At 39.9% G+C, this 27,619-nt stretch overlaps 1 protein-coding gene across 4 annotated transcripts in view; it reads right to left on the bottom strand.

Annotated features, from left to right (window-relative positions):
- Positions 1 to 27,619, bottom strand: part of bach2b (BTB and CNC homology 1, basic leucine zipper transcription factor 2b) — a 129,625-nt gene that overhangs the window by 11,495 nt on the left and 90,511 nt on the right. For all 4 annotated transcript variants that reach the window (XM_036147126.1, XM_036147127.1, XM_036147129.1 and 1 more), the window contains one exon: positions 14,406 to 15,917. In XM_036147126.1, coding sequence (XP_036003019.1) covers positions 14,406 to 15,917 — 1,512 coding nt within the window. The remainder of the gene's footprint in view (positions 1 to 14,405; positions 15,918 to 27,619) is intronic.

Raw genomic sequence — 27,619 nt, 5'->3', positions numbered from 1 at the left:
TGTTTTATTTTTAGGTTCAAGGTGAACCGTATTGATTTTTATTAGGTTTTTATGATTTGTTCCTTTTAGATAAGTTTTTGATCTGTTAAGTTTTGGCCGTGGGAAAGACACCGTCTCAATAGGATAATGGATGGGTAACAGTACAGAAGCTGCAGAGAGGTGTGTTAAACTACGGCTCTGCTTCCTGGTCTGGACCCTGGGTTGTCAGCATTTAGGAGGACTAATAAATCCGGCCAGATTTCAAGAAAGAAGAGCTGCACCATCCAAAGTAGGATGGATGCTATGGGGTAAGATAGCTTTCTAAATAGATTTGTACATAAAAGGATAGTTGTGTCCATATTAGTCAGAAGTTGTGCATAACAAACATTTGTAAACTCATAATAATTTAAATCACATTCAAAAGATACAACATATGGTTTAAATAGTTACAACTTCAATAACTAATAAATACAAATTTCAAGTTTAAATTTGTGCTTTACTCTTTATGAACACAAACAGCAGCGGCTGCTTGAGAATACAGATTTTTTCTTTGAGAATACGAATTCACAACAGTGGTCTGACTTCACGGTTTCCAAGGCTGGTTAATGGAGCACAGAATGCGAAGATAGGAGCCGCGCATGCGTTCTTCAGACTGACCGTCTCAGAATGCACCGCGGCTGCAGCTTCATTCCAGACAGCGCAGAGCTCACAGTGGTAAGTTAAACACTCCCTTTTCTGCTGCTGCTGTTCTTCAAAAGTACGTTTTCAGGTAGTTTGAAGCGAGAACATTATACTTTTAAGCTTCCCTATGTGGCCTGTTTACAGAGTTAGTGCGTAATTTTAATAAAAAGTCCGACGTTGAGCGTCTGTGCCAACTGGTAGGTTTTTTAAGACTGACAGCCTATTTCCTACTTTTATCTTTAAAAAAACAACATTGAGGATGGTATTAAACATGTGATCACGTTGAAATTGTGACTATTTATCTGTAAATAATTAAAATGAAAACATAATTTTTATATATTAGTAACAGTAAAGGGAGTAGAGTTAAGCTACTTTGTCTAACCTTCACAGCATTGTTCATTAAGGAAAAGTTATTTCTGTCTGTCCACCTTTACAGCGATTAATCTATAAATTATGTGCAGTTAGTTCAGTTCATTCTTTCAGTGAAATGGTAGAAATACCAGAGAAGGGAAGCCATTTGTTACATTTACTACTATACATTTGATCCTTTCTTTCTTGAGAACTATAATAATCTGCATGTTAACCACATGTAGTTTTATGGTGTGAAAAGGTGAGAATTGAAAAAAACAATTATGGTAACATTTGGCATTTTTTATTTACAGGAAGAAACAGAAACAAAATATGTGAGGATAAACACTTCTGTGCCAATCCTCCAAATATTTTTTAATGAAGGAGACCTGAAACCAGCCTTCAGGCTAAACAGGGCCACCATAGTCCTCCTCCTTCAGCTGCTGCCCATCAGAAGGTCCATGGATGGCTACAGGAGATAGAGGTGCTGGTGACCCTCTACTGGCTGGCCTGCGGTGCATCCTATAGGAAAACAGCTTGCCAGTAAGATCTCTTACCTTCTTGTCCTTAAATAGAGCCAACAATGACACACAATTGATACATAGATTATATTAATTGGATAGAATATTAAGACAGATCAGCATATTACCTAAATTACAAGTAAATTTTTTAATTGGTACAGGTCTAGTGGAGGCACGCTACAACAGACACCACGCCAAGGCTGATAAACATCATTGAGCGCGCCTTTGGTGATCTGAAGTGTTTCATCTTCTTAAGGGTGCTGGAGTTCCGCCCGACGTTTGCCCAAAAAGTAATTGGCGCCTGCTGCATCCTCCACAATATTTGTATAGAGGCAGGTAACCAGCTAGATGAGGAGGTCGACCCAGAGGAGGACGGCCATCCGGCGGCTGAATACAGGAAGCTGCTCCAGCTGGCTGCATGTTTAAGTGAACATGACTACACCTGACCTAATGTAGATCAGTTTTAGTCATGTCCACGTGCTGCTTCATTTCATTTTTTTCACCACCTGTAACAATACATAAAATAATCAGTGAATTAATTTCCATTCCAACTATTTTTAATTGTATGTTTGTAGGTGTTGTCTATTTGTATAAGATGTTAATAGAAGTTATTTATTTGTTTTAAACCACGTTAGTAACTGTTAATTTGTTGAATATGTTACACCTTCATTCTGTTCCAAAGTTAAAACATTTGTCTAAAATAAATATCTGTTGTTTTTTTTTTCATATATTGTTACTATTGTTTTCTTTCCCACTTTCTCTTCTCAATTTTTCGTGTCCTCACTCAGAGGAAGCTCACTTAGGAAAAACATTTAAAGAATGTATTTATTTATAGATTTTATATTAGGGCTGGACAATATAGAAAAAAGCATATTGATAAAAAAAATGCATATTGATGGATAGATAATTATCAAAAAGATTTAAAACCTGGCTCTTATAATATTGCTAAATGACTTAATTTTAATATATCACACACAAACACTCAATCCCAAATAAATTCTTATTTACCCAACATTTTTAACCATAACTGATTTTTTTTAAAAGAAAAATAACTCAACTTAAGAGACCTGGGTGATGTTATCAAATACTGACAAAGAATAAACTAAAGTGACCAGCGCTGTTAGAGAAAAACTTGCGTACCAGAACTTTATATCGCGGATCAAGAGTGGCGAGTTTGAAGCCAGGTTTTTCATGTCCATCACTATGAAGCATGTTACTGCATGCGTGATGTCCTCATGCCGCCAGGACGCTTTGTCATTTTATCACAAAGAAGGAAGCCTAGTTTAGTTGCTGTACCTGCTTTGTTTTGGAAGAACTTCCAGAAGATTCCTAAGAAGATGACGCGGAGCCGCGCGGGGCTAAAACAGCTCGCGCTGCTGCGGGTGTGAGCGACTGAGCGGCTTACGTGATGAAACAAGTTGGTTGCGTTACCAGACTTTGTTTTTACCGGTTCCTTGCAAGTTTTACAAATCACTGGTTTATTTCTTTCAGACTGGCGAACTAGTAAAACCCCGTTTTGGGACCGTTTCCCCCGCTGCTCCTTGCTGCGACATATTCACATGCTCTGTGTTGTGGTTTGAGAGGGCGGCGCTTTGTGACGGCGTGCCTGGGTCTGCGATTACGATTGGTTGAGAGGAAGCAGTGACTGCAGCATCAACTAATATAGGCTAAGAGGAAGGAAGGAAAACTGTCTCTATAACCAACTTTTATCGATTCTTTTTTCCCTTATTGTGCCACACGTCTTTCGACTGATATATATTGTTATTAAATTATCGTCCAGCCCTATTTTATATGATGCTGTCATCCTTGGGAGACATTTACAATTTATTCCAGCAATTATTGAGTTAATAAAGCAACACGCGTCAGTCTGATAAACACAAAACAAATAAATCAGACTCTTTTTTTTAAATTACGCACCAACTCTGTAAATTGGGAAGCTTAAAAGTATAATGTTCTCGCCTCAAACGATCTGAAAACGTACTTTTGAACAGCAGCAGCAGAAAAGGGAGTGTTTAACTTACCACTGTGAGCTCTGCGCTGTCTGGAATGAAGCTGCAGCCGCGGTGCATTCAGAGACGGTCAGTCTGAAGAGCGCATGCGCGGCTCCTATCTTCGCATTCTGTGCTCCATTAACCAGCCTTGGAAACCGTGACGTCAGACCACTGTTGTGAATTCGTATTCTCAAAGAAAAAATCCGTATTCTCAAGCAGCCGCTACTGTTTGTGTTCATAAAGAGTAAAGCACAAATGTAAACTTGAAATTTGTATTTATTAATTATTGAAGTTGTAACTATTTAAACTGTATGTTGTATCTTTTGAATGCGATTTAAATTATTATGAGTTTACAAATGTTTTTTATGCACAACTTCTGACTAATATGGACACAACTATCCTTTTATGTACAAGTTTATTATGGAACCGCTTTTACCCCATAGGATGCCGTCTCTCCGGATCAGACCAGGTTTTCCCCAGAAAGTTCTCCAGTTATCAATGTAGCCCATGTCGTTTTCAGGACACCACCTAGACAACCAGCGGTTGAATGATGACATGCGGCTAAACATGTCATCACTGGTCAAATCAGGCAGGGGACCAGGGAAAATTACGGAGTCCGACATTGCTTTAGCAAACTCACACACCGAAGCAACACCAACGTTAGTGACCTCCGATCGGCGTGATCGGGTGTCATTACCGCCAGCGTGAATAACAATCTTACTGTATTTACGCTTATCCTTAGCCAGCAGTTTTAGGTAAGATTCTATGTCGCCCGTTCTGGCCCCTGGCAGGCATTTAACTATGGTCCCTGGTGTCTCTAGTGCCACGTTTCTGACTATTGAGCTCCCAATAATCAGGGTCGGCTTCTCAGCGGGTGTGTCGCTGAGTGGGGAAAATTTGTTTGAAACGCAGACAGGTTGGTGGTGAACTGGGGGCTGAAATCTAGAGCTATGCTTCCTACGAACTGTCACCCAGCCGGCCTGCTTACCCGGCTGCTCGGGTGCTTCTGGAGGACCACTAAGTGAACTAACGCTAGGTCTATGTGGCTCCGCGCTAGCAGAGGGGCGGCTATCAGCTGGTCTTTCCATAGCACGGAGCCGGGACTCTAATTCTGACACCCTCGCCTCCAAAGCTACAAAAACACTACATTTATTACAAGTACCATTATCACTAAAGGAGGCAGAGGAATAGCTAAACACCTGACACAGAAAGCAGGAGATAAGGGGAGACTTAGTCAGAGACGGAGAAGCTGAAGTAATAGTAGGAGAGGAAGCCATTGTGGAGCTAAAGCTAGGCTAGGCTAAAGCTAGGCTAGCGCCCTTCTACCACGCCAAGAGAGCAAACCGTGAAACACGAGGAGTTCCCAAGCGTGATGTGCAGCAACAGAAAATGTTTTAAAAGTGCTTATGTGTTAGAAACAGATGTTACAGCAAAGAGATTAAAGATAAAAGCGAGAGAATCTGGAGCAACAAACTGTTGCTCACGCAGTGAAAACAGGAAGTGATACAATACGCCTCACCGCAAACAGGAAGTGACGTCACTCTATCTCAATAGTCAATGTCAAGTCATGCTATTGGAAATAGTCCTCTAAAATTATAGCTCACATAATTAAGTTACACTACATGAATTTAACCAGTGTCTAACCTCCAAATAACCTGTCCATTCTGTGTCCAACCTCAAAATAACATGTATCTAACCTGTTTATAACCAGTATATAACCTGAATGTACCTAGTATATGACATGCTTATAATCTACATATAAGCTATATGCAAACTGCATGCAACCTTTTTGTAACCTACATGTGATCTTTGTATAACCTACATATAACTTGTGTGCCACTATGTAATCTGTATCCTAACCTGAAAAAAACCTGTGTATGACCTGAGTCTAACCTATACATAACATGTGTATAACTTTTATATATACTATATATGTTTACAACCAGTATGTAATATGTCTAAATTGCATATAACCTGTGTATAACCTATATATAACTTGCATTAACCCATTTATGATCTGCATGTAAACTATGTCTAACCTGCATAGACGTATGATCTATTTCTAACCTGTTTATAGCCAGTATATTTTTAACCTATCAATAACCTGCATGTAACCTGTATATAAGGTGCATATACATGTACTGCATGTAACCTGGCAGTATATGTATATATAAGGTGTATATACATATACTGAGCAAGCATGAAGCGACAGGAAAGTATGAGGGATTGCTGCAAAGCCATGGACAATGCAGACGACTCTCCCTGTAGCTCTACGCTTCCCCAGGAGTAAATGCTGCTTGTTGGGACTTTGATTCAATCAACTGGTTCCCTTATATAGAACTTTTTTTTTTTTTTACCAATCTGTATAATCTGACCCAATCTGTATAATCTGATTGATTTTGACTTTGTAAAGTGCCTTGAGATGACATGTTTCATGAATTGGCACTATATAAATAAAATTTAATTGAATTGAACATAACCTGCATATAACATGCATAATCTATGTATAACCTATAACCTACCTGCATACAACCTGTTTATAACCTGTGCATGAACTGTATATAACCAACCCCAAAAATATGATTGTTACAGCCACATCATAGCTAAACTTCATAAAGTTTATTTGGCATTGTAAAGTGTTAGTGGAACTGAAATTGAGGTCTTTACACCAACTGTCACACATTCTATTTATTGTGCTGCTTGATTAAAACAGCACCAATAATTCACTGATATATTAGGGCTGCTTCCTCATTCTTTCACTTGCTCAGAGATGCATGTTTGGTTACATGCATCTCTCTGGCCAAACTTTGCACAAGGACCAGCTTACCACCTACACTGCAAAAGAAACAATAGCTCTGACAGATTCAAAGAGAGCAAGCATAGTAAGGCACCAACACTGCCTCCAATAGATGTGACTGGTGTTTGTATTGGATAGAATTATGTCAACAGTCAGGTTTCCTTCAACATTGTCATTTTAAGTAGGATTGGAATTGGAATAGAGCACTCTATAGCTGCCAAACTGGCTGGAGATCTGCCACCTGATTCTGCAGAAAAGTTATTCAAAAGAAACACAACAATCCTGCTATCTTTGCTAATTTGAGTTTTAAATATGACCTATTATATTTCCCTTCAAAGCATAAAAGATTGCTTGTATGGGCAATACAAAATGTATTCATTACAATTTATGACCAAAATCATTATCAGATGATGAGCTTCCGCCTCCCCAGTTTCACCTATTTTGAGCTCCTTTCAGAATGAGCTGTTTTTAGAGCTCTGTCACTTTTCTGTAAATAAGCTGTAGGTGGTCGCGCCCCCAACTCATTGTTTACATTTGCAAATGTTTCACCTGTTGTGGCTCGCTTGACATTTCCCCAGCAATTTATGTGGCCAATGGGGAGAACGCTCCACTGGCTTCACCACGTCATCACATAGGAGGAACTTCTATCCGCTTGCCTGTTGTTTGTTAAAATCAACATAGATTTTACACAGCGGGTCACTGTGTTTAATGTGAAAAACAGTGCCAGCGTCTCTGGGTCCACCAGATCCTCCAGAGATGCCCACAGTTTGGGGGAACCAAGAAGCTATGGCTGGGTTAGGGTTGGTTCCCGCAACACTTCCGTCTGTCCAGGAAACGAAACTGTTCCCGCTTCGGGACAGAGCACCCGTACAACAGCGGTAAGGTGAGGAGGCGCTCTGAAACTTAGGGAGGACAGCGGGAGATCAGACCAAGAGGCCAGGCAGAGAGTGTAGAGCAGGGATGTGCAGAGACCGTTGGAGGGGCAGGTGCTCAAAGTTAAAAGAGGGCACATGGGGCACGGATTTAAAACACGATACAGAAACATACCTTGCTATATAACCGGCTGAAATGTACCAACCCATACTATGAAGAATGTTACATTGAATCAAGGGCGTAGGAACTTTAATCCTAGGGACACTATTGGCCCAAAGCTTCATTGGTCTGACATCATTGGTCCTACGCAATATGCATGCTCCTATTTCTTTATGCTTGACTTTATGCTTGAGCGTCAGGATACGTTTCTTCTGTCTAAAGAGAAAAGTAGTATTTCTTGCTACATTTGTACAAATTTTATAAGCACGACACACTAGATACATTTTGTTGATCTGGTGGCCTAGTGGTTAGAGCATTGAGCTTGGGTCCAAGAGGTTCTGAGTTCAACTCCCACAAAATACCACTCTGGGTCCCTGAGCAAGACCCTTAACCCCCGATTGCTTCCCTGGCGCTGCACAGTGGCAGCCGACTGCTCCCCGAGGGGACGGGTAAAGATGCAGAAGTGGATTTCTCCATTGTGAGATCAATAAAGTTTAATTATTATTATAAATTATACAGCAGCGCCCGATCTGATGAAAAAGTTTGCATTTGAACTTACCAGCAACAGAGCCAGATGGTAAAAATGTGCCTATTAAACCAAATATATTCAAAATATGTCTGTTGTCTAGATATATCCTGTATTTTCTTTTGAAGATATAGAAATGTGGAGCGATAAACCACACCCTTATTAAACATAGCAAAATTATACATTCAAGGGACTGCAAATAAATTTCTTGTATTTGCTCTGCACTGGAAGTAGAAGTGTCACGGACACTGACGGCATTACAAATATTAAATTAAAACTTCAACAGATGTACTGTGCTGTAGTTACTCTCTTTAGCCCATTTCATGTAATTTTTCTTAACATTCCAAACACATTTCTTACATCATATATCTCAAGTGTAGACAACAGCTTCTCCTTACCTAAATCCTCTCAGACAACTAATTATTTCCCTAACAATAGTAAGATGTCAATGTTTAAATGTGCAGTAAACCTTAACACATAAGCAGCATGGAGGACCCAATACTGTACTTTGAGTAAGATTGGTGACACCAAGACTGAACTGTAACCTGAGTAGTTGTCCATTTCATCATTGAAATGAGAACATATTAATATACTTTTGGTATATACTAGTAAGACTATTAAAGAACAGCAGATTAAACTTTAAGATATGTAAAGGCCTATATTAAATAAATTTTGCGAACACATCAACAGATTAAATAATTTTCACTTTTTTGGTGTACCAAATTATCCACATAATGAAGTAATATTTTATGGGCTAAGCCCCTGGTGATGAGAATGTCTAGCTCCGCCCCTGGTTTGCAGTAATTTACTAATGGACGGTGTGAAAACCTTTGTACAATAAAAACAATGTAAATAGTGTTTCTCAGTTGTATTTGTAGTAATTTTAATTCTAGAAGTAGAAATAGTGAAATAAATAGCACTATCATTTTTTGGAATCCTAATTAAGCAAAAGTTTAAACAAAATATAGCAGTTGTTTAGGCAGCATCTAGTGTTGTTATGCTGTATTTCATGTAAAAGAAATAACACTTGCTATTTATACCTGAATTGCATCAAAGGGTCAACAAAAAATTAAGCAATAATAGCAACGAAATATTTGTAAAAGGGAAACCCTCACCTTTTCTTTTTCAGGCAGCTGTGGCTAAGAATCAGAATTTTTAATAGCCTACAGTCTTTGCTTTTCCATCTTTCCAGCAGTCTTTAGAACTCCTGCCTGGCACAGAATATTTAGTTTTATAAAAGAGATCAGGTTTCTGTTGATAAATGTATTATACTACTTCAGAATTAATGCTATTTTGAGATGCTAATGTTGGTTAAGTTCCACAAATCAAAACAGTCTCTCCTGCTTCTTTACAGAACTGCACTCAGCAGCTTTCACTTATTTTAGTGCTGATAACATTTAGTTTCTTAACTGGGACTAGTCTAGTAGCCTAGTATTAATTGTGGTAACCGCAGTACCCCAGTATGAATCAAAACTTAAATTCCACGCTCCGAGCAAGCACACACACGCACGCACTAGAAAACAGTCAATCAGAATGAGGGAAGGCGGGATTTAAAGCAGTATAACCAATGACAGTGGAGTTAAACAGCACAGAGCACAGTCACGTGTGCTGCAGATTTAAAGGGGCAGGACAGACCGGGCAGAGCGGCAGCGCAAGGCAACGGAGCTGCGAGCTGCGAGAGGAAAAGAAGGGCAGAGTGAGGGCACGTTATGTGGATCATTTAACCGGCCACGGTTACCGTGGCATGGTAGATCTAAATTATTATTATTTTGGACATGCACACACACACAAACAAACACGGCCACATAAAAAAAAAAAAAACTGACAAAAGGGCACTTTGGGCATCAAGGGGCCCCCTCTGCACGTCCCTGGTGTAGAGTGTAGCCAGAGGTGGCCGGCTCTGGCTACCTCAGGTAGATGACACATAAAAGTTGCTATGTGTCCATCGCGGGTTTCGCTTTGCGCTATTCCCCCTAATCGTCCCGTTCCTATCGCTAGAAACACGTCCTTTGCATCGCTTCGCTCCTGAATGAGCCTCTACATAACACTCTACATAACACATAAATCCCTCGCTCTGGTCATGTCATCCACTTTTGTTGGAAACATATCTTAACGTATGGACTGCGCCACCGGCGCTCTCATTGGGGGCAACTCTTAACAATATCATCATCTGTCATCTCAATCCCAAAGGCAGGGCACCTATCGCAATCATTTTTATTGCTTTGCAACAGGGCCAGATTACAACGTGCTGCCCCCGTTGGAATGCGATACAATGAACTGTGATGAGTGAAAACCTCTTCGGCAATGCAAAGTCTTCCGTGTGCAGGATTGTACAGAAAGTTTGCACAGCCGTGCATTACGGCCCTCATCCAAATGGTTCCTATACGAGCCGTCCTGAGTTAAAGCTTTGCTGAGGTCTAAAACAGCAGTGCTGTGGCAGGCAGCTGCCACCTGTCTCTTGCTAATGCTAACGGCTATCACCTCCAGCTGCTGCTGCCACATTTGCCTGCAGTGGAAATGGGCCATAACAAAACATTTACATATTGCCAAAAAACAGCTGAGTGTTTTTATTTAGTGATGGGACCCTCTCTAGAAGCAGTAGAGACCCAAATGGAAGTACCAAAATGCACAAAAAAGTTATTTTTTCATGATAGGTCACCTTTAAAGAATATAAGACATCCAAAAACATTGTTTCAAAGTATCAAACAATGGTTTAAATGAGAACAACATAAGCCAATGTACAACATGTCAGTCTATCTCTTGTCAGAAAGATGCAGACCCTAAACCAGGCAAAGTTCAACTGCAGCTAAGGTATCATATCCAAGAAACACTGTGCACAATGCGGTTTTAACAATAATCAGATGCTAAAGTACACAGACACATATCTAACTAACAGCAACCAAAACACTTAGAATAAACACTGAGAGAGACTAAAACCAAAGGAATGTATGTGTGGGCATCAGAGGACTGAAATCTGGCGTGACAGAAACAGAAAGTACAACAAAAATAATCATAAATAACATGGAAACAAGAGCAGAGCGCAAAATAAATAAATAAATAAATAAATAAATAAATAAATAAATAAATAAATAACATGCCGTTGGATCTTAACATAACAGGATAATAAAACCCACAGACTGTGATAAAAGTCTCAGCTAACAAGGTGGTGCTAAAGTGCTACAATGTATTTCTTATGAGCTCTACACTTTTCCACTGTGGATCACAAAGAACAGAGAACCTGCCTCCCCCATGACAAAGAATGCAAAATGTCCCAACAGACAATGTTTTTGTCAAGAATTCTAATTTACAACAAATAATGCAACAAATCTCATCTGATTTATAGCCCTGATAATAATGAGTGCAGATTTTAGGTGTTATTTCCCTCCAAACTATGTACATCTTTTTGAGGCTTTTTCAGGTCGGTCAGTCATCGTCCTATTAAGGCAGAAATATAAGTCGAGAATGGGACCTTTTTATATCTTTTATAAATTTAGTCCCCAAAAACATTTCTACCTTGTAGAGAAGTTAATCAATATGAGTAAAGTACCATGTAATGCGCTTATAACAAGACCTTAAAATGCAGTTTATGTATTCTATCCATTTCCAAAGAAAGTCATATGTGGCAACTAATGAACACATTATCCTTTCTCCAATAATTTCTGTCCTCTATTGAATGTACTCTACTGTTTGCTTTCTGAAGCCACAGACATTTTTAAAACAAATGTACTGCACCAAATGGCATGGGACACATTTACAACAAAACCCTCCCTGTAGACCTAGAATGATGTATTTTTAAACAAAGCTAAGTTAAGAGTTATCTATAGTTATGTTGCTTTAAACTGAGGCTGCAGGAGCATTTACTGTGCAGTTATCCTCACTTTGGTGTCTTTACTCTGTTTTATTTCTACGATTTTTGCTTCCAGTAATTGCTGCTATTTTATCATGAATTATTAACGTGGCTTGAGGTGGGACTTTATAGTAAAACTAGGTATCAGATAGACAGGCTCACCCAACCCCCCCCCCCTCCCCCCCCCTTGTGTCGCAACTCCACCAATCAAAATGCAGGAAATAATCAAAATTTTTGGGGTGGAATAAAATGCAGTGCAGTCACACACATAGCGTGTAGCCTCCCTATACTCAGCAGCAAGCATGGGGCGCCGACTGTACTCTGACTGCACATACAAGAAAGCACAACTGACGGTTGTTGTTAAGATTATTTTCTATCTGTTGTGTTCACCCTCCATCCTTATGCTGCCCTGGGCAACTGTCCATATGGCCCATTTCGAAAACTGCCACTGGGCCTGAACAATAACAACTTATTTCTCTCCTGGGATCTGTTGCATATGCTTAACATACCCTGAGCAGCAGCTATTTTCAGTCTCCTCAGCCCTCCTCTCCTAGCTGTAAAAATCCAGTTAAGAACAAGTCAAAGAGAGGGGTAACATTAGAAATCAATGTGCAGGATTAGTCGTAAAAAGCTTTTTTTTTCTCCGGCTGTACGTGGCACATATGGTTTTTCCATTAAAAGAAAAATATAAATGGTTATTGCATTTGTTTAGATACCAATGTGTCTCAGATAGCATGGTATTTAACGTACCGTATACGAGGCAAAACAAGACTCTTAGTCCCCTTTCAGCTACTATAAAGTAACACCTCACATAATAAGCAGATCTGAGACATAGTCATTCATAAAGAGAGACTTATCTACTGTCTGTGAAAGGGAGTGGAAAACTGGAAGATAACCCTGTGTGACTCAATAGAGATTGACAGAAGATAATATGCGGAGTAAGCCGGCATGTGCAGCGGCTCACAGACATAATCAACCGTGTGCCCACATGGAAAAATGAATAGAGGGATTGAAATGTCTCCTCGTCATTTTTGGCCTGTTCTTCCAGATAACAGCACAGTCTTATTAACCATTTTCATTTCATTTACACTAACGCATTCATCTGGCCCTTCAGCTCTGCAAATCAGATAGCGATGGATGTTTTAGGCCATACAGTGAGAGAAATAATCACACATTACGCCTGGTGCAGCAGAACTGTTGCACACTCCTTTCATGTTGCGCAAACATACCAACTTGTTCTGTGAATTTCATTGCCATGGAAACGCACCACTTTCTCACTCTCTTTCTCACTTGATCCCCCCACTCTCTCTGTGCACTCAGAGCATCCGTCTTCACAAGCCTAATCAGAAATTATTTTGCTCACACCTCCAGCAAATATCTCTGAGTGTAATGTCAAAAGAATAAAGAAGGCAGGAACGTAAAGTATCCTGGAGACCAAAGGTCAAAAGTTCACATAGCTTATCACAGCGTTGAACAGTGCGGCATAAAAACCCAAAATTTATTATTCAGAAGTGATGTTTTTTATATTACATACAATGAAATAGAAACCCACTTTTAAATCCTAAGGGTCCTGAGAGGGAAGCTTGGAAATGTTTGCTCACCTGACACCAAACGAACAGAACAGCAAACAAAGTTACCGTTTATACACTGCAACTAGATTTTCAATTATGAACTAAATCTACAAAACTTAGTACAATTAGAACTGAGTTATTTTGATGTGACATTTAGAGTCCCTCACTGATCTTTACCCCACAAACAACAACAGTCGTCAAGTCTGAGGCTTGGAGGATGTCTGTCCAGGTGGATTACGTTAGGATGATCAGAGGATTTTCTATTTATTCTTGTCAGCACAGCTGAGCTGTGTTTTAGCCCCATCATGACACTGAGCTGAAACCTTCCTCCTCTATTCTCTATTCTCCCTGCATCCTTAGCTGGCTAAAACTCGGTGATCATAACACATTACTGTAAAAGACTGGCTGCAGTCCATAAATAACTCAATGCGCACACAACAGCATATAGTCCAAAACAGAGAGGTATGTCTGTGGAGGCACGCTGCTAGGAGCTTCATTGCTTGGAAGAAACAGGTTGTGGTGAGTTGTAATGAAAGGGGAACCGAAGCAATCACTTCCCATGTAATTCTACTCGGGGATAATTTAACCTGGCCCCGCCACTGATCCAAGCATTCAAGTTAGTGGTGTGAACCTTAAGCCCTCATACAGAAATGACCAACAGCCCTCTGAACCCATTTCAAGGGATTTGGGGCATGGTTTAGGCTGCAAAAACACATGATGTGGTGTGGTTTGTAATTCATGGTAGTTAGCTTCATTGGTTAATCAGTGTTCATTCTAAATAAAATGTTTCAGATCTGTTCTGTTGCATACTGGTGAAGAGTTAGCTGGTACCGAACCAAAAATAACCAAATGTTCCTGCATATAGACTGTCCTGGAGAATTTCAGCTCAGACTCATTAAAGCAATTTAAAGCGATGCATGTAGAAAATCAATATTATCAAAGCCCATCAGTACAAGTAACTCTTGTACTGACCAGTCCTGTTTGAATTAAACATTGCCTTAATGACTGCTAATGCAGACTACTAATGCTTAGAAAGACTGGCACTGTAAGATCATTAGCCATGAAGGGACAACAATCCAACTACATGTGGCAGACAGTGTTTTCCCACTCACCTCTGGCCCCCGCTCCTGGACATGGCAGGACTCACTGTCTCCTTCTGAAAAGGAGCCGGACTCATCACTCGAGTTGGTTCCGTAGGATTGCTCACATTTAATTTTGGGTCGCACCTGGTTGAAACGAGCATCTCCTCCTACACTTTGCTCCTGCTGGTCCACATTGAGGCATCGTGCCACGTTAGAGCATGGTGAGGAGGAGAACTCAAATTGGGGCAGGCTGCAGGGAGAGCCTCCACTACCATCCTCTGCATAGGAGTAAGAGGAGCAGGAGCTGGAAGTTCTGGTGCGTGTCTCACAAGGCGGCGAGCGTGGGCATACTTTGATTGGCACTGGGCAGCTGGTGTTGGGCCGTGGACGGGACAGGACAGGGGGCTCAGAGGAAGTGGTGCTGGGAGAATAAGTCTGGGAGTTAGGGAGGGACTGGCAAGCTCCAGCCCACAGTCCTTTAGTCACTTGCTCAGAGAGCTCCATCTCCAAAGAGTTCCCACCAGGGTAGGAATGTGCTGGCGCTCCCAGGCGATTGGACGCCCCTGAGGAGAAGATGACACTACGGCGGTCCAACTCAACTTCCTGTTTGCAGACCCCATCACAGGAAGCAGACTTGAGGGACAACCCTGCAGGTAAACCATCTACCTCCTTTGGGGATGTAATAGACAGATCCAGTTCCGCACTAAAAGGCCTTAAGTCTTTTTTATGATCTCCCTGAGAGTTTCCTTTGTCCTGGGGGCAGACAAGTCTGTTGGGGAACAGCTGCTGTGATGTGTTGGACAGACTAGGAAGGTCTACTCCTTTCTTAAAGAAGGCTTGGAGGCAAGATGGGGACTTAGTTCTCTTGGTTCTTTCCAGAGATAGAGGGTTATCCATTTCCATGGCTGTCACACTTTCCTTATCCATGACATCATGTTCATCCCCTGACAGGCACAATGAAATGGCCTCTTCCTCTGCCTGTGGTTCAACTTTTATTTGCATTACAGGCAGCCTGCCCTGACCCTGCACAACCCCACTAATGCTGCTCTCCTTAATTGTGCTTGGAAAACCTGAGGTACTGGTGTGTGAGGAGGTGTCATTATTGTGCTTGTTACAAGCCCACTGATATTTTCGGTACTTTGGGCATCGTGGTAGATCTGATGCTCCGTGTCGCTCAAAGTCCAGGTTGCCGTCTGTCAAGTTACTGGACACAGTCATTGCTAACCTGTCATCGTCAGGGTTTTGAAAGGAGGTGAGGGTGTCTCCACAATGTCGGGTCATGGGGGAGGCGGGTCTTTCACTCTCTGACTGCATGCTTTCATCCTCTGAGTTGATTGCCTCCGGTGCCCCCCTGTGGCAAAGCATGAGGCTGTCTTCCTCTCTGCGTAGCTGAGCTTCTAGGAAGCGAAAGCACGAGTCCTCCAGGTTGTGCATGCGCAGGAATTCTGCACAGCGGATGACCTCCTGAATGTTTTCTCTGCTGAGTAACAGCTTAGCAGTGTAGGCGAACTGCAACAATGGGGCGAACCCCCTGGCAGTAACCTGCAAAGAAAAGGAAGATAAAAAAGAAAATTGACAACATTACCATCAGCAGAGCCGTCGTTTAAAGCAACTGGAGGGTGGTGAGATAGCTCCAACAAACATATACATTTCACATTCTAAAATTATGCATTGGATTAAACATTGTTTGGATAAAGACTACATCTAAAGGTTTTTATATTGATAACCAATGTAAAGCTTTTACACTTCATTTGAAAGTTTATTTATTCAAACTAAAGCCTAGAATAAAGTAGGCCTAAATCTGCAAAGCTGAATGAAAAAGCCAGAAAACGGACGGAGAGGTCACGTGACCAAGATGGCAGCTTAGAGGAGAAGCTCCGAAACCGTGAACTACATTTCTTTAAAAAGTACCCTTACAAACTTTCAACAACCCTTTATAAAGACGCAGTGAGGTATGTCAAAGCCAACGGCAGCTAAGCAGTATGATATTTTTGGCCGTGGACGCAGACAAAGTAAGATTTCTCAACCGAGTTCATCCAGTGGGCCAGAAACAGATGCTAGCATGGAGGTGCTAAATAAGCTAAAATTATTACGGTCGGAATTTGGGACAAAGTTGGATAATATTGACACAAAACTGGCCGGAATGTCAAATGCTTTGTCTGCTCTGGAGGGGAAAGTGACAGAGATGAAACAAGATGTTTTGACTAATACAGCACGTGTCGAAGAAGCCGAAACTCGCATTGACCGAACGGAGAGGGCGCTAGAAAAAGTCGAGACAGCTTGGGAAGCAGTTACCAAGCGAATCGCTTTCCTTGAGGCAAAAACCGATGACCTAGAGAACCGGGGAAGGAGAAAGAATCTGCGCATATTTGGATTAAAAGAAGGAGCAGAGGGAGACCAAACACTCCTCAACTTTATGACGGTCATGTTGCCAAAATGGTTGGAATTGCCACCTACAAAGACATTCATCCTGGAGCGGGTTCATCGCACATTGGCCTCAAGGAAGCCAAATCAAAACAGAGCGGTGCTGGTTCGCTTCCAAAGTTACCAAGACAAGGAACTTGTATACCGGATGACAAGAAAACAAGAGGTCAAGCATGATGGGGCCAAGATTACATTTGCTCAAGACCTCTCCGCGGAGACGATGCGCATCCGATGGGGGTTTCAACCAATTATACAGTCGTTTGTTGATATCAACGCCTTCCGTGGATTTTTGCACAATCCCTGCAGACTTAAGATCTTCTACAATGGGAAGGTGCGTGTGTTTTCGACACCACAGGAAGCAGAAGAATTTTATAAAACCATCCCAACACAAGCGGCAGCAGCAACAGGAGAGGATCCAATGAGTGAGTGACATTTCAGGCGAGTCTGGTGTAAACGGGTGGGCATTTAGATGTAGCTAAATCAAAGCAGGTGATGTTTTAGAATTTCTTCCTGACAAATGCATGTAGGACTATGAGGAGGCTACACTGAATGTGCATATTGTTTTTGTTTGTTTTTTCCCTTTTCTCTTCTTAGTATATATTGTAGGCTATTGTGTTGTTCAAAGGATATAATTAATTTAATTTAATTTCAACTTTTTTGTACAAGACTACATGTTGAAAGCAAGTCTTTAAAATAAGTGATATTTTTATAAGGGTTCGTTATGTAAACGTAACACGGTTTTTGGATATATGGTTGGAGGACTGTGTGTTCACGCTGATAGTTGATCTTCAAACTGTAGATCAGCGTTCTCAAAATCCACTTTGAATCTGTGGGAGGGGTAGGCATTTCACAGAGGAAATGCCAATGTTCAGTGAGGGATTGTTTATTTGGGGTTCAGTGTTTGGTGTATGTGTGTGTCTGAGTGTATGTGTAAACCTGCATCTATCCAATAGGGTCTCCCTTTTTTCTTATTTTATTTTATTTCTTTTTATTTCCATTACTGGTGTCCCAGTCAGAGACATATTTAAATGGAAAAGACTAAACAGGAAAATAGTTTAATAGCTAATATAACAAGTTGGAATATTAGGGGATTGAGGAAAATAAATAAATTAAAACAAGTATTAAACAGGATAAAAGACCTAAAATCTAAGATTGTTTTCATACAAGAATCACATCAGACCGCAACAGATATGCAAAGGTTAGCCAAAAGATGGCCTGGTCAGGTATTTCATGCTTCACTCAGTAGTCAGGCTAGAGGGGTTATTACTCTTATACACAAATCGATACCATTTCAGACAACAAAACTCATCAGAGATCCAAATGGGAGATACATTATAGTACAAGTCAGTATTATGTCACAAAAACTAAACCTTATTAATATATATATGGTCCCAATGATGATTACCCGTCCTTTTTTGAAAATCTATTCTTAACTGTGTCTACTCTGGAGGGCCTATACATCATAGGAGGAGACTTTAACTTTACCCTAGACCCAGTTTTAGATAGATCTACTCAAACTGACAGCACTCATTCAAGAACCAGAAATATATTACATAATTATATACAAGACCTGAGATTATGTGACATCTGGAGGGTTAGTAATCCTAACAATCGTGAATATTCATGTTACTCTAGTTCTTATAAAACTCACTCACGAATTGATTATTTTTTAATATCTATAGAGTTACAACCTCAGGTTAAAAAATGCTGGTATAATAGCATTGTAATTAGTGATCATGCAGCAGTGTCAATGGAAGTCCGTTTGGGAAAGATTGGGTATTGTCCAAAAAGATGGAGACTACACTGCAAAAACTGATCTAAAAATAAGTAAAATGTTCTTAAAGTTAGTGTATTTATCCTTGATTTGAGCAAGTAAATAAGATTATCTGCCAATGGAATGAGTATTTTGACCCCTTAAAATAAGATAATTAGACATCCTTCACTTGAAATAAGATGATTGAGATGAATTGTTCCTATTTTAAGTGCAAAATTCTTATTCCATTGGCAAATCATCTTATTTACCTGCTCAAATCAAGGACAAATACACAAATTTTAAGAACATTTTACTTATTTCTAGTTCCGTTTTTGCAGTGTACAATCATTTTTGTTGAAGGACCCAGACTTTGTCAAATTTATGGAAAATTCTATACACATGTATTTTGAATTAAATGGGGATGAAAATACAGCTAGTGTTAGATGGGAAGCTTTCAAGGCCTACATAAGGGGAGAAATTATAAGCTACTCTAGTAACAAAAATAAACAATACAGACAAGAAATACTGTCATTAGAAAAACAAATTAAAAAAATAGAGAGTGAATTCTATCATGACAAAGATCCTAAAAAATTACAAAGCCTAAATGCCATGAGAGCTAAATTTGATAAACTGACAGCTGAAAGAGTAGCTAGGAATTTAATGTGGACTAAACAAGCATATTATGATCAAGGAGAAAAAGCTGGTAAATTACTGGCCTGGCGACTCAAGAAAATACAGGCTGACAGAACTATTCATAGTATCAAGACAAAAAAAGGCAACTTAACAATTGACCCCACAGAGATAAATGATAACTTTAGAGAATTTTACAGGCTTCTCTACAAATCAGAATATAATGGAAATGAAGAAGCCCAGAACACTTTTCTTGACCAATTACAATTGCAGACATTGCCAGAGGAGGATAAAACAATGCTGGATAGCCCACTAACAATAGAGGAACTTTTAGAGGCAATAGGTGACATGAATAGTGGTAAAGCACCTGGGCCAGATGGGTTGCCAATAGAATTTTATAAAGAATTTAAAAGTAAATTGGTTCAGCCCCTTCTAGACATGTATAATGAATCATATGAATTAGGAATGTTGCCATACTCATTGAGAATAGCTACTGTAACTCTTATATTAAAACCTAACAAACCACCAACTGAATGTTCCTCCTACAGGGGAATAAGTCTCATGGAATGTGACACTAAGATATTATGTAAGGCTCTTGCCAAGAGACTAGACAAATATTTACCTAAATTAATAACTAATGATCAACAAGGTTTTGTCAGAAATGGACAGGGATATCACAATATCAGGCGGGTCCTGAATATTTTATATGAAAAACATAACACTAAAGACACTGCAATGTTATCACTGGATGCACGCCAAGCATTTGATAGAATAGAATGGAACTATCTCCTAGAATTACTTCCAAGATATGGGTTGGGTGAGTCATTTCTCCAATGGATTCGACTACTATATACAAATCCTACAGCACAAATTCTAACTAATGACAATGTTTCAAAACCATTTAACCTACAGCGATCGACCAGACAGGGATGCCCTTTATCACCACTACTTTTTACATTAGCAATAGAACCTCTGGCTGTAGCGGCAAGAACACACAAAGGTATATCAGGCATAGAAATTGGAGGAAGAGAACATCTTATTTCTTTTTTGCAGATGACATTATATTTTTTTTGACAGATTTAAACAAGAGCATCCAAAACCTGACAAGATTATTGGAAGACTTTGGAAAATTTTCTGGTTATGAAATTAATAATTCTAAATCTGTTTTAATGTTTCTTAATGAGGAAGAGAGGAAGAACCCCACAGTAACAACACCTTTTACAACAACTAGTGAAGGTTTCAAATATCTGGGCGTTAAAATTACTCCTGATCTCAATAAAGTAATCCCATCAAACTACGACCCCTTGATAAATCAGGTAACTCAATTATTAAACCGATGGTCTGGTTTGCCTATATCTATGATGGGGCGAATTAATATTATAAAAATGTCAATTTTACCTAAATTTCTGTACCTTTTCCAAACACTTCCTCTACCATTACCAACACTGTATTATGATTATTTAGCTAAATTGTTTAATCAGTTTATCTGGAACAAAAGGAAAGCGAGACTTCGCCTAAAACTGTTATATCAACCATATGAGAGGGGGGGACTCCAGCTTCCAAATCTTAGGTGGTACTATATGGCTGCCCAGTTAACATCAGCTACACATTATTTTAGTGCATCACCTCCATCTTGGGTAAGCATTGAAAGAGAATCCGTTCCACTGTCCTTACATAGCTATATATATTCCTCAGATGAAAAAAGACTTAGAAAACAAACAAAAAATCCCTTCCTGAAAAACACAATTTTAGTGTGGCATGCTGCACACAAACAAATGGGGGACTCTCCAGTAATCTCTCAATTCACCCCAATCTGGGGTAATGAACAGTTCACTCCTGGTAAAAAAGATGGGGGGTTTAAATTATGGCATGCAAAAGGTATACAGAGAATGATAGATTTATACATGGACGGAGTGTTGCTAACCTTCAGACAATTATGTGAAAAATATAAAATCCCTTCAAAGCATTTCTATAAATATCTGCAGTTAAAACATTTCATCTCATCCAGATACAAACCGTTTACACACGTCCCACCATTATCAAAAATAGAAGAAGTCTCCCTTGGGCGTATGGGAAGGAAACACCTACTTTCTATCTATTATAACTTGCTTATATCTACTTCTAAAGAATCTGTAGTGGACAGGTTAAATGCCTGGAAAGATGACATACAAGAAGACATAACTGAAGTGGATTGGAAGGCGGCCTGTTTAAAGGCACAAGTACAGACAATAAATACAAGGTCTAAACTCCTCCAATATAAATGGTTAATGAGAACATATATGACCCCTGTCAAACTTCATCATATGTCTGGCAACATTCCAGACACTTGTAGTAAATGTAAAGATAACAAGGGAACTCTTTTTCATTGTTTGTGGGAATTTCCATTGATTCAGAAGTTTTGGAAAGATGTTATAAATACTCTGTCAGAGACCTTTCATCTTAACATATCACTGAATGCTAAACTGTGTGTACTTGGGATCTATCCATTGAACTTTATACAAATGCACAGAAAGACTAGATTGGTGGACTTTGGACTTCTACAAGCCAGGAGGGTGATTGCACTTAATTGGAGAAGTGTAGAGGCTCCTTCAATGAAACATTGGGTAAATGAGCTTTCCAAGTGCCTTGGACTGGAAAGACTAACGTATATTGCTAAGGGAAAACAGAAAGAGTTTTATAATCTCTGGGAACCATATATGAGCATTATAGAGTCTGAGATATAATGTTTATTTATCCTAAGTTCTGTATTTTTTTAAAAATGTTTTATTTATTTGTTTTTCATTATAATTTTTAAGCGAGATTCTTTTTACATTTGAGTACTTGATTTCAAATGTATATATATTCCTTAAGCTAAGTTGTACAAAGGTGGAATTTGCAGGTTTAGCCTAGGTCTGTGTGTATGTGGGGGTGGGGGTGGGGGGGGGGGGTATGTGTTAATGTTCTATTTTGAATTGTTATGCAATGCAAAAAATCAATAAATATATTGGAAAAAAAAAAAAAAAATAGAAAAAGCCAGAAAACCAGCCAGAAAAGTCAGGAATCTGACTTTAGCCCCAGCTCACTTTCTGTGTCAGTGCCCCCTGTGTTCTCAGAGCAAGTGGTTCAGAATCAGAATCAGCTTTATTTGTCAGGTACATGTACATATACAAGGAATTTGACTCTGGATTGTACAATGCTCATCATGGACTTGCAATAACATAATAATGCAGTAACAAAATCAAACCCAGTCAGCAGTTTAGGAAACACACTATAAACAGACTGGACAGACTGAGACAATAATGCAATAGTGCAATGAGCAGAGTGTAAAGGATGCTGGAGTGAATTATTAAACCTTTGTCAGAGGCGAAAGGGATGTACAGGTGCACATACAGCCATTCATGTCCACAGTGTGATGAGTGCAGAGAATGCTGGAATATTATATACAGTGTTATGTACATGAGGTAGGTGAAATCAGTATATAGTATATACCATATAAACAATATGAACAATATAAACAATAAAAATGAACAGTAAAAATGAACGGCACATTTTTGTCATAGTCAGCTGTTCATTAGAGTGATGGTTTGTGGGAAGAAACTGCTCCTGGGTCTGTTGGTTTTGGTGTACCGTTCTCTGAAGCGCCTACCAGAGGGGAGAAGTTGGAACATGTGAGAACATGTTGTGACCAGGGTGAGATGGATCTGCAGTGATTTTCTATCACGTTTCGTGACTTTGAAAATGTACAAGTCCTGAATGGAAGGCAGGTTGGCACCGATGATCTTTTCTGCAGTCCTGACTGTCCATTTGCACTCTGGCCAAAACCCTGTCCATTTTGGGGGCAGATCCAAACCAGACAGTGATGGATGAGCAGAGTGGATGTTGGCTGTGTAGGAGTGGATCAGCAGCTCCTGAGGTAGGGTGAGCTTCCTGAGCTGGTACAGCAAGTACATCCTCTGCTGGGCCTTCTTGATGATGGTGAACGTGTTGGGCTAATTTAGGCAAGGTAAGTTTATTTATAAAGCATTTATAGATAAACTTTTATTCACAAGACAATTCAAAGTGCTGTACATGAATAAAAAACAGAGGAAAGAAAAGCAGCACAGAGAAAAAGGGAATACATTACAGAGGCAAGCACATTGCATTGGAATAGTAGCAATAGTAGCAGCAGGTTCCGGGTGTGCTTGAGCCAGAAGACCTTAGTGGTCTGGAGGGTTGATACAGGTCCTGGGATTAAGGGGAATTCCAGAAACCGAAAGGTTTCCACAGCAGACACAGAACTGTTGTGCAAAGTGATGGGGAGCAGAATGGGGGGAGCACCTCCTGAAGTTCATGATCATCTCCACAGTTTTGAGCATGTTAAGCACAAGGTTGTTTTGGCTACACATGATCTGCAGGCCGACCCATCAGTGTCCCGGATGAGGCTGGTGACTGTTGTGTCCTCAGCAAACTTTAAGTGTTTGACAGATGGGTCTCCTGAGGTGCAGTCATTGGTGTAGAGGGAGAAGAGCAGTGAGAAGTGCACACACCTCTAGGGCCGCCAGTGCTAATAGTCCGGGTGCTGGATGTAAAGTTCTCCAGTCTAACCTGCTGACTCCTGTTTGTCAGGAAGTTTGTGATTAGTGAATCAGGTGGAGGCTGGCACAGTGAGCTGTTTGAGTTTGGTGCTGAGGATGTCCAGGATGATTATGTTAAATGCAGTGCTGAAGTCCATGAATAGGATCAGTGTGTGATTTGCAAAAAAACCAGAGGGGGGTCATTTCAAGTGTTTTATAAATGAACATAACAAGGTTATGTGGCCTGCATGCTGTCTGGCTCGAGACGGCATGTAACCTGTCCTGGGCGGGGGGGTGGAGAAATCGGCTGCTGCTGCTGCTGCTTCTTGTCTTGTGATGCTGCCTGCAAATCTTCATCATCCACCAAAGTTCGTCCTGTAACATTACTATGGCTGTTCGTCCCGTCATCTACTCTTTACCTTTTCTGTTGATTTTTCTGGCCGAAATATGACAAAATACTTTGTTGACGTCCATGCTGCCACACGTTCTTATTAATTACTTGGTTAGCTAGCAGCTGCTCTTTAAGGTAAATAGCTAGATCCAGTAGGTTAGACTATTGTTTTTAAAATTGTGCCATCTACTGTCTGGACTCAGGAGAGGGTATTAGTTTACTTTAACTGCTTCGAGCAGAAAACGTATTAATACTCTTTAAAAACAGACAACAAAAAATTTAATAAACAAATGTGAAGGGCACAAGACATGTGTCTTGTGTCCTTCACAAGGACATTAGGGCTGTCAAACGATTAAATTTTTTTAATTTGAATCGATTAATCACATAATGTCGATAGTTAACTCGAGATTAATTGCAAATTAATCGCATGTTTTATCCTTTTATTTCTGAAAGAGTAATAGCCTGTTTGGGCATTTTAATATGCAATTTTGCAATAAATGGCACTAACAAAATACATGCTTGTACAAAAAACATTTTTATTTTGTTATATTTTCAAGCACTTTTAAGAATTGGAATGAAAACATCCTAGTGCCAAATGTTAAACTCTGGACTATAATGGCTAAATGACTAATCATGACGCCCTGATGTTTACACAATGTGTAAATAAATTTGTAAATAAATACCTGTTTTCATGCCAATTTTTTTTTGCCTCTTAAACAAAGATAGACATGGTATTAGGCATATACATATAAATTAATAAAAATTGTACATTTCAATGAAGTCATGTTTTGTTAATTTTTTCACTCTCTCTCACACACACATCTAATTCTGAGCTTTCACACCAACAACAATCATTTATTTAAATATTTTTGCTTGCTGTTTATATCCATATTCATAGAGTTTAAGCCTGGAAAAAGGTTTTAAATTTCCAGGTCATTCCAGTCTTCCTCATCTGGGTAGGAACTTAATACCCTGAAAGAGAACTGTTTAGCAACTGTTTAGTAACTCCAGGTCCTTCGTTTGGCAAATGTCCCTGAAGCATTGAGGTGCTGGTAGATGTAGTGCAGTCCCAAGTTGACAGCATCATCCACTGACCTGTTAGCGGTGAAGTGGTTGTGAGTTTGTAAGAACACCGCTTATCCCCATAGTGGGATGGGATGTAAGAGGGAAGTCTTCTGTTATGAGTTAATGCCTGATAATTAGGTAATAGTGTAGGCCTGTAGAGTCACAGGCCTCTCTCTGCTCCTGTTTTCACTGAACATAAGAGATGAGAGAAAGGAGTCTAAGAAGTTAATTTGTCTGCTGGGAGGGATCAGGTTGTATACTCCACTTCAGGGTTAACTAATCCCTGAATCCCTGTTATCCTGGGTCAGTCTGTGGGGACAGTTCCAACCTGTTAAATGTAATCATTGTGGGTTCACTTTGGAGCTAATACAGTATAATTTGTCTACCAAACACCCTCTCAGAGGTCCAGTGATGTAGCTTGCCTTACAGACTTTAACAGAGACATCATCTGGGGATGACATGCAGAATGGGGTTTTAATGAGCCATGTTTACTAGCTGTTTGTGAGCACAGCAGAAGTGGTGCAGACATCCCATAGGTAAAAAGGTATTCAGCCCTTTTGATATCATTGAGCTTCAAAAACAACTCAGCTGGCAGAGAAAACCAACATTATGTATCCTGTATCCACCAAAAAAGAAACCACTAAAGGAATTGTTTGCTGTCATTTAGTGAGAATAGAAGAATAGCATTTACTGTGCATTGTACATTTTTAAGATGTTTTTTTAAGTTAACATTTTTATTTGAACATTTAGGCCTTGTATGATAACTTGGAAGGACTCTAATCCCAAAACAGATAGGGACTGTGTGGCTGAACAATATTAATAATAAGACTATAATCAATATTCCGCTAATTATTAAAGCCTCCTGATTACATCTCATCCATGTATACCTGACTGAAGCACACAGAGAGAAAAACAGTACGTACTTCTAATGTTAAAACAAAGATGGTTACTGTGTTTACGTTGTCAGTCGTTATGCAACTAAATGAAAGATCTTAATTTGTTGATATGTAAATGCCCTGCTGACCACTGCTATAGGTAGAAATGTAAAGTACATTTGCTGTTTTAGTGTTTAAGCTTAAAGAGTACCATTTTAGGTTTAACATTCTTGTTTCAACAACTCATACAGATTGAACTGTCTTCATGAACTGAAGGGTACATAGACTACATAGAATCAGAAGAATCAGAATTAGTTGGCAAATCATGAAATTTGACTTTTGTTACACTGCTCACAAGGTCCAGACATTTGCCACTGTATAGAGTATAAAAACACTTAGTTCTTTTTTGTTTGTGTTTTTTTTATGTAGAGAAAAGGAAAAAGGGGAGGTTGGGAGTTGTGAGGCACCATGTCTTGTGTCAACTATACAGACATCCGGCTGGTGATTTAAATGCCTTTACCGTGTATTCTAGCCAACAGATACACAGGCAGCATAGCATATATCAGACATTGTTAAGGCTCAGTTAGCGGAAGCTGCTGACTCTGTATCTGTGAGGGGGGATGGTGTGGGTGTGTGCTCTGAGTGAGGTGGATTAGGGGCTAGTTGAAGCTTTGACTGGACAATCTGCTACCAGTGATGAGCGCAGCAGAATTCTACACACTGCAGGACCAATCAGGCACACCTACATGCTCTCTCTCTTTCTTTTAGCAGTCATGATAAAAATGAAAGACACCATAATTGATCCATAATTGACATCAGAATAGAGATTCTTGAACTAGTGTTTACAGAAACTATTATGAAATGATGGAAATTGGGACTGTTTTAGAGAGGTAGACATCCGTGTAGGAATCCGAAGTCTGATTGCTGGAGTGTCCAGTGAGGATATCCTGCTGGTTTCTCAATTTGATGGGACTCTGACTGCTGTCCAGTAGGTGACATACTTTTGGTAGCAGCCCAACAAAACTCATTCAAACCTACTGACCTATCTCTCTTAAGCTTTCTTAGCTATCATAATACTCATACCGGATTAAAAAACAGCATCACTTCAGTCACATCTGTCTTATGTCAATAACCATTTTAAATTATTTGACCTCTGCATGCAATTTGTTTTTACTGTGGTTGATCCACTGCAGTGTCTTTTTTTTTCACAGTCACAGTGAACTGCTAATGTACGATCAAAAACCAGCCAGCACATAGCTTCACTTCAGGCACACACACTCCCAGAAACAGAATGAGCAGTTGTGCTAATGGTGTGGCAGCAGCATCTTGAAAGAGTTGCATCCAGGGCTGCTGATAAACAGCAAAGCTGCTGGAGGAAAATTGCTGAGCATACCAAAGATCTGTTTTTCAGCTAGTATCAGCAGCTGCTACCAGTGGGAGCACATCTTTATGTGTGCCCAGCACCATATGTGATTGCTCTGCTGTGTCAAGTATCACCGCAGCCTATTAAACAAAAGTATAAAGAGAGGGAAAAGGGATGAAGGGAGGGAGGAGGGTAAATTCGTGAGTGTGGT

Source organism: Fundulus heteroclitus, chromosome 15 (assembly GCF_011125445.2).
Source record: "Fundulus heteroclitus isolate FHET01 chromosome 15, MU-UCD_Fhet_4.1, whole genome shotgun sequence".
NCBI classification, from domain to species: domain Eukaryota; kingdom Metazoa; phylum Chordata; class Actinopteri; order Cyprinodontiformes; family Fundulidae; genus Fundulus; species Fundulus heteroclitus.
The sequence above is the reverse complement of the archived record's forward strand: the minus strand, read 5'-3'. Positions and strand labels throughout refer to the sequence as shown.